At 33.6% G+C, this 8,560-nt stretch overlaps 1 protein-coding gene across 1 annotated transcript; it reads left to right on the top strand.

The window, feature by feature from the left end:
* Positions 1–534: 534 nt before the first annotated feature.
* Positions 535–6,309, top strand: LOC130980375 (uncharacterized). Its single transcript, XM_057904068.1, has 5 exons — positions 535–594; positions 4,497–4,610; positions 4,657–4,902; positions 6,003–6,066; positions 6,305–6,309. The coding sequence occupies exons 1-5, from the start codon at positions 535–537 to the stop codon at positions 6,307–6,309; spliced, it is 489 nt and encodes a 162-aa protein (XP_057760051.1).
* Positions 6,310–8,560: the final 2,251 nt, after the last annotated feature.

Genomic DNA, 8,560 nt, shown 5'->3' with positions numbered 1-8,560 from the left:
GAACAATTTAAGAAATTCTCAATTTGATAAGGTACTACACATATTAAATTCAATTAATTCTATGTATCTTATCATAAGAGATTTCAATGCAATTCTTACTTATCATGTAAAAGAAAATGGATGTCCCAAATCAATAAGCTCTATGCATTTCTTTCAAGAGTTTGTTGATGCATGAATGTTAATTGATTTACAGTTTGAAGGTCTAAAGTTTACATGGTATAATCAACAGTTCGATAACAACCTAATAAGAGAGCAAATTGGTAGATTTTGGCATCTAATAACTAGATGACTAGATGACAACCTAATAAGGGAGCGAATTGATAGATGCCTTCTTGAGCAAGTATTGTGGTCCAGTTGTATTTAGTGTGTCTAATTTTTCTCCTTTTGATATATATTCAAGATTCGAGAACAAATCTTTTTGAACAAGGAAAGAATAACACGTGCTCAAGAAAATATTTTTGGCATTCTAGAGTTAAGGGACAGAATAGTAATCTTTGTCATATTCAAGAATTTGAATACTAGAAGAATTATACTATGCCGGTCTTGGACATCAAGGAGACCATTTGTTCGTCTCAAAACAGAGGTGCTAAAATGGTAGCATGACTCACAAGACCCATTGGACTAAGTCAAGACAGTAAGAAGTCTAATAGTATTTTTCAAGTTTAGTAAAAGGCATAAATCTAGCATTAATTTTGAAATTAATTTGTTTTTTATTTCAGTTTGTTTTGTTGTTAAAAATTGTCAAAAGATTTGATTTGATTTTGATTTGCTTAATAGTAATTTTAGGAGTTTTAAATTTAAATCAAATCTGATCTAATTCGATTAGATTAAATCTGGTTTAAATTAGTTATTATATCTTTTAGGAGCTTTAATTTAAATCAAATCTGATTTAAATTAATAGGGCTAATTTTAGAGTCATATTTAAGAAGATTTGGTCCACTTTTAGGCTAATGTGTTAAGGAAACTATTTAAATACTTTTTGTAAGACAGTTTGAACACTTTTGATGAATAAAAATTTTGAGTTGCTTTATGTATATTTTACCTTGTGTGATCGAGCGAGGTGAGTGATTTACTTTGTTTGTTGTATGAACAAATTTAAAGGATCCAACCCAAGGTAATTCTTAGTATTAATTTTTTTAATTTCAGTTCTTTGATTTAGGTTGTCAAGGACAGGTTCCTTAAAAATTTAGTAGGAAGAGGCCTTTTGGTAACCTAAATTGCTAAGAACAAGTTTTTAGAAGTCCAGGAGAAAAATTCTTATCTATTTTTCATTTGTATTTTCGTTTCTATTTTTGTTTCTGTTTTAGGGTTATTTTGTATTTTTTGGTATCTTTTTTCGGTCTTTTATTCTTCGTTCTTGTTTTCTTATTAACTTTGTTTGAAAGAGATAGCAAATATTGGATACAGGTTTCTAATAATTGTTGGAAATCAATGCGTCTGATATGTTTTTAAACTTGAAATCGACGAGCATTTTTGAATGATGTTCGATTGTCATGCAAAAATTTTTGTCCATCATGCATCCAACCCATAATAAGTGAAATGTATAAATTTTCGACCTGTATCTCTCGACAAGAGTAGAAATTGAAAAATTGTCAAAAATAAAATATTTAAGCTACATAACATGGCGAAAGCCTGCAAAGATAAAAGAACATTTAAGAAAGCAAGTATGTAACTAATCCTCCTAAAAGGTATAAGGTAAGATTTCTATGCGGATATTAAAAAAATAATAAAAACATAAATTTATTTAATACATTTACTTTATTTAAATAATGATTTGCTACATAGCACACAAATTATTTATAATGAAATCAATAGTTTAGGAACATATTCATGTTTCTTTTTTCTTATCAAATTATTTGCATATTCACCGTTGATGTTAGATAGATTTAAAATATAGTAAAGTAATGATTAGAAAGTGTTAGAAGAGAAATATTTATATTTTATACAATAACATAACTTATTTTACCTATTAATTAAAATTTGTTATTACATATATAATTATTGCGATAAAAAATGTCACCTTTTATCTATAATAATAAGTAAATAAATATATGAATGAGTAATAATTTCTTATGTTATTATTTATTTATTTATTTATTTATTTTTTTGGTATAGCTGTAGTCTCATAATTGGAGCAACCTACTATTTGAAAGTGGAGATGTCAATAAAGTTGTCTATGGAGAGAAGAAAAAGGAAAAAAAAAACAAAGGGAGATATATAAATAAAAAGTGATGATTAGAAGTTCTAATTTATCCTCCTAATACTTAAATAAAAGCTCTAATGGGCATAGCCATGGCGTGCATGGAGTGATTGAATGAATTAGAATATCGGTGGAGGAAAGTGGGACATTATGGGATTTGTAATGCATTTGTACGGAGTCATTACTTTCACAACTTTATTCTAAATGAGTTAAATGTTAAATAATTTTTGAGATTTCACTACTAGAAAATTAGTTATTTATTATTATAAATGGATATTTTCGACGAATTTTATCCCATAGAAATATAGATGAAATTTAAGAGGAATTTTTTTTCAGAAAATAAAAAAATGAATCAGCATAAATTACAGACGGAAAAGAGAATCCGTCGATAATTCTATCGAAAAAATTAATTTTTTTCGTAGGAAATGGTTACAGATGGAAAATCTGTCTATAATTAAATGGACAAAAACGATGCGTTTTATTCAATTATTACAGACGAAAAATCCGTCTGTAATTTAAAATTTTCCGTCAGAAAATATATTGAAATTAAGGTTTTTCCCGATAGCTCCTCCATTCAATCACGATCCTTCTACTTCTCTATACTCATCTCCTCCAAATGCTCCGCTAGTGGCGCCTCTCAGCCTTGCACCGCCGTCGCATCGAACCTCCATTGTACTGAACTTCTGTCGCACCGAAGCTCCGTCACACCCTGGTGCGGTGTTTTACAACCACAAACTAACCGGCAAGTGCACCGGGTCGTACCAAGTAATACCTTACGTGAGTAAGGGTCGATCCCATGAGGATTGATTGATTAAGCAATAATAGTGTTTGATAGGATTAGTTAGACAAACAGAAAATAGTGTTGGAAGTTCAAAGAGCATTAAACAGCAAATTTGGAATATTAAAGACAGGCAGATAAATAAGATGGGAATAAAATATTGAGAAAACAGTCAAGGTTTCAGAGTTATCTATTTTTCCGGATTAATTTTTCTTACTAACTATTTTAATCATGCAAGATTTAATTCATAGCAAACTATATGTGACTAGACCCTAATTCCTTAGACCTTCCTAGTCTCCTCTAAAATTCATTAACTGCAAATTCCTTGGTCAATTAATTCCAATTAGAGGGTGATGATCAAATTCCAGTTTATATGCCACAAAAATTCTAATTACCCAAAAATAAGGGGATTATATTTCACGTATCCCCTACAAATAATTAAAATTTAGGAGAAATTGTTTTCAAGCTGTTGTTCAAGTAAAGAGCTTTTTCAAATTTTACAAGAACTCAAATAGAAAGAAGGTCATACTTCCGTTCCACCCAAATTCATAAAATAAAGAGTGAAAACAATTATTAAATTATGAATCCATGCATAAATTAAAATAGAAAAAGCAATAAAATCAATCCATACAAATAGACAGAGCTCCTAACCTTAACAATGGAGTATTAGTTGCTCATGAAATGTGGAATGTAAATTTGTATAGAATTTCCTAATGGAATCCCCCTAATGGAACCTCCTCTATAGAAGAGAGGTATCTCCTTTTTATAACTAATCCTAATTAATTTAAAATCTAATTTTTAAAATTAAAATAATATCTTTTCCTATTTTAAAATCAAATTTGAATTTAAATCAGAATTAACTAACTACTCCGCGTCTTGTAACGTGGGGACCACTTGGCTTCCCTAGATCCGCGCCTAACTTGGGTGCTAAAATGGGGCCCAGAAATCACCCCCAGCGTTTTCTGCGTTTTCTGCACGTGGCGCATGTCACGCGTACGCGTCAGTCACGCGTACGCGTCAGTCACGCGTACGCATCGATGGTCTTTTCTGCGAGTCACGCGGACGCGTCGGTCATGCACACGCGTCGCTGAGCAAATCTTCAAATCATGCATACGCGTCAGTCACGCGCACGCACCGCCATGGATATCTCTAAATTACGCGCACGCGTCAGGCACGCGTACGCGTCGCTCCTCGCTGCCATCTCCTTTTGTTCTTGTGCTGCAGAAACTCCACCATATCCAGCTGAATGCTATCTAAAATAAATAAAATTACAAAAGACTCAAAGTAGCATCCATATTGGCTAAAAGATAATTAATTCTTTATTAAACTCAACAAATTAGATGCAAATTCACTAGGAAAAGATAGGAAAGATGCTCACGCATCACACCCCTTCCCAGATCTTCTCCCTGTGTTGCTCGTGTCTCTCCTTTCAAACCATAACCTGCAATCCACTAATTTAGCCAAAGTTTGGAGGTTAGATTTTCAATTTCATGCAATTAATTCCTCTTTTTCCAATAGATCTTCTCCGCCACGCTCTCTTCGTTCCTTCTCCTCCTCCGCCGCTGCCTCTACTGCCATTGTTCGGTCGTTCGCCACTACCTTGCACCACAACAACCACCGCTAGAACCACAAGTTTCTGGATTCCAATACCTTCTTCGAAAGTTGGCAGCCTCTGTAGGACCCGAAGGAGGTTGAGGCGAAGCTGGCGATGCTCCGAAGGGGCTACGTAAAGCAGGTGAAGGAGGTTCGCAATCTGTACATCCACGAAATGGAGCTACTTCAGATCGAGAAGCAGCACAAGGACGAAGCTTGCAGAGAAGCCTTTAGAGTTGCCAATGAGGAGCGCAAGAAGCTCAAGGCCGAAGCTGCACAGATCAGGGCTCAGGAGCACAAGATCGCACAACAAGAATTCAGAGAAACACTCGTGCATTTTTCTTTTTCTTCTTCCCTTCCTTCTATGAATTTCGCTGTGCACACCAAGTATTCGATGGTTTGCTTATTTGTTGATTTGAGATAACATGCACATCAAATGTTTGTTAATTAGTCTCAGTGGATAATTAGATAGATATATGTGCTCAATGTTGTGTTTGTGCAGAGGAGTTGTTTGATCTAATGACTGAACTGCTTTTGAAATAGGTGTTGTTTTCTTTCTTTGGAGCTATAATGGATTATTGTTTTCTTTTTTTGAAAATTGACTAGGCCTCAATTCGGCTTTGATTTTGCTTCTTTTGTGGTGTTTAGGCATTAGTGACTAGCTTCTGCTCATAGTAATTATACTAGTATCTTCAATTGAGCCTCTATTTTTGAATTCAGATTCAGTCTCTGTTTTCTTCACTACTGTACTTTTCTTTTATGTGTACATAAGTAGTAATATGTATCTTTATTCTTGCTATTTCATTGTTAATTAATTATTTTTATGTTGCAAGTTCTGTCAAGGGTAGGGGAGGTTGTACAGATGACTACTGACCTTGAACCTAATACTGAGCGGGACAGCATTGAAAACAGAGGTGGCTTTGTCTCAAACATTCCAGGTTCTATATATTGAGTCTTGTGATGTTAAAACTTAAAACACACCATTATACACTAAACATCTTCCTGAAAAACAATTGGTTCTAAACAATTTTTCTTCGCAGTTTCTATCTTCTTGTTGCTGTTGATGCTGATTGAGCTTGTTGTAGGTTTATCAATTATTTTACTATCAGCGAAGAAAGAGATTTTTTTGTCGGTCATGTCTGTAGCGATTCGTGAAAAATTCAGCCCAACTCGGTGGAAATTCAGTGGTTGTTGTTGAATGGCGAAGCTTGAAGTGAAGCTCGAAATGATAGTTGACTCTGCTAGTAACTTCTTCTCTGGTGAAGACCAGCTTCCCTAGTGTGACCCTGATATCGTCGCTGTAAGCCTTTTCCTTTTATCAATTCCATTTTCTTCCTTCAGAATTGATATCAACTTGTGATTTCTTGTTATCTATTGGTTGTGATTTCAGTCTTAATGTTTAGGTCAAAATTGAAGTGGTGACTATTCAAGGAGTATGGATCTTATGGAGAGGTTCCTAATAGTTGTGCTTCTGCTCTTATGGAGGAGGCTAGAGGTATTTGGTCCGACTTTCTTGTTACTGTTCTCTATGAATAATGGAGAAGGTGTAAAAGAGGTGAATTTCATATAATTTATTGTGCTGCTTAATTATTGTAGTGTTCAAGAGTTAAATAACCTGTGTATTTTTCTACAATTGATGTTCCAGATGGATAATTATTTATTGCTGGAGAAAGAATGCTTGAGTTGGTGAAGATTTTTGTGCTTTATATTATGTTCATTTATTTTAAATGCAGATTAATATATAGATGTCCATTACATATACTGCAATTAGTGAATGAATCAGCACGGTATGTTTTTGTTTTATTCTGTTTGCTTACTTTAGGTTATCTGTATTTTCTCTTAGAATTTCTTGCAAACATACATTAATTTAATTGCTATACCTTTCTTCGGAGGGCTTTATTATTTTTTTGTAAAATTTTCCCCATTTTTAGAAAGAAGATAATTTGCTTGAAAATCTATTGATTTCTGTATTTCCTGCAGTTTTTCTGTTTTAGACATCTTACCTACTATCCACTTTTAGTTTTCTTTTAAACTTCCTTCAATTTTTACATTTTGCTAAGTTGTTTAGCAAACTTATCTCCAAGGAACTAATTTGTATTCATTTTCGCCCTTTCTGAAGAGATGTTTCACTTTTATTGGATCAAGGATTCAAGACACAGACGCACTGCTTCTTTCACCCATTGTCAAATGACATGTCCATATGTAAGTCTTATGTGAAAAAGTATAACTAGTTTCCTTAGGGCAACATCTTATGCTTTCTTACTATTTGAAACCTTTAGAAAATTAAGATTTATGTTTTTCTTTCAAACCCCAGTGCTATCTTTCTCCTGTCTAATTTGACATAAGACAGAAGTTAATAGGATTTTAGGTTGTCCTCGTATGTTTTGCCTTTAGCATGTTACTGAAAATACCCGGTTGTCGTTCAAATTTAAGGATCACTACTTTGACATTTGCACTAATGTAAAGGCTTTTCAAATTTGAAGCTTGCCCTGCTAAGGGTTTCTTTCATCACCTGAAATTTTTCTCTCGATAATATGCCAAAAGACAAATGGTATTCTTGAGTATTGTTCATCTCTGGTCTATCCTAATTTAGAACTTATTAATAGTTATTGAAAGTATTGTTCAACATAATAGTTTTGATGGTTGAAATTCAGGTCCACCGTCTTAACAGGGAGACCAGTGGCATCATTTTATTTGGCAGAAAAAAAGAAAGGGTGTCTCACCTGCGGTGGCTATTCAGTAACATAAATAATGCAAAATCTTCTAGTAAGGTACCTTATTTACATGAAGTGATGAACTGATGTTTTCAATCCTCGTGTTCTATTAGCGAATGTATATATTGTCTTTTTATACCCACCATCAACAACCTCCTATCATTTACATTTAATTTTCATTTGAAAATTGAAATAGGTTTGGAATGATGCATGTGAATCTACATATCAGAGGTATTGGGCACTAGTCATAGGGACTCCCAAGGAGAAGGAAGGTGTAATTTGTGCTCCCCTTAGAAAGGTACATGTCCTTTCTTTCTTAATTTCTTCTTTATATATGTGTTAATCCAACAATGTCATGTTTTATGTCAGTGCTATCTTCCAACTTTGAAATTGATTTTGTTCCATTGTCTTCTTGTTTCAGGTGCTCTTGGATGATGGGAAGACAGAGAGGGTCGTATTAGCTCACCATTCAAGTATGGAACCGCGCCAAGAGGCTGTAACTGAATATTGAGTCCTTTGGCCACACTTGATTGCATGATTAAGATTGCAAATGACAAGTTTGATATCATGACATTCAGAAAATCTACACCTACATATGGCTCCCCTTCCTTTCATGGTAGCAATTTCTTGGGCAGCCCTTCTCTGGACACGTCTAGAGGTGTTCTTCCAAAACCCATGAAATACACTGCCAGAACCAGAGAGAACAGTCTAAGATCTTCTGGTACCTCACCGCTTAGGACTTTCAGAATTCAGTCTTTTGGGAAAGCTGAATCCAAGTGATTTGAAGAATTTGTCTTTCCATATGTTACCACCCCCACAAGGCAACTCAAAACAAGAAGATTAATGAGGGACCAGATAGAGAAATGAAAGTGGATCACAAAGATGTAAAAGCTGAAAAGGATGACACACCAGAGTTATAGCCGATAGTTTTAGTATGGTGAACAATATACTGGGAATTATAGTTGATGATCAATACACTTTGTTTATGTTTTGAATTATATTGACTTGCTTGTTTATAGTACTTTTCTTTTAGTTTGATAATACGATGAATTTATTTATTTTTTGAAATATTATAAATATTCGAATACAAATTAGATAAAAATTTGTATTAAATTTATATTTATTTTGTATGAAAACAAGTTTATTTTGCAATGGAAAAATCTAAAAAAAATCTATTTTACTTTCTTGACGGATTTACAGATGGATTTTCTGTCTATATTCAGAGTTTAGGATGAGTTTCTAAGGTTCCAATTACCGACGAAAAATCCGTCGGAA

Source organism: Arachis stenosperma, chromosome 1 (assembly GCF_014773155.1).
Source record: "Arachis stenosperma cultivar V10309 chromosome 1, arast.V10309.gnm1.PFL2, whole genome shotgun sequence".
In the NCBI taxonomy this organism is placed as follows: Eukaryota; Viridiplantae; Streptophyta; class Magnoliopsida; order Fabales; family Fabaceae; genus Arachis; species Arachis stenosperma.
This window is presented reverse-complemented; position numbering and strand designations above follow the sequence as displayed.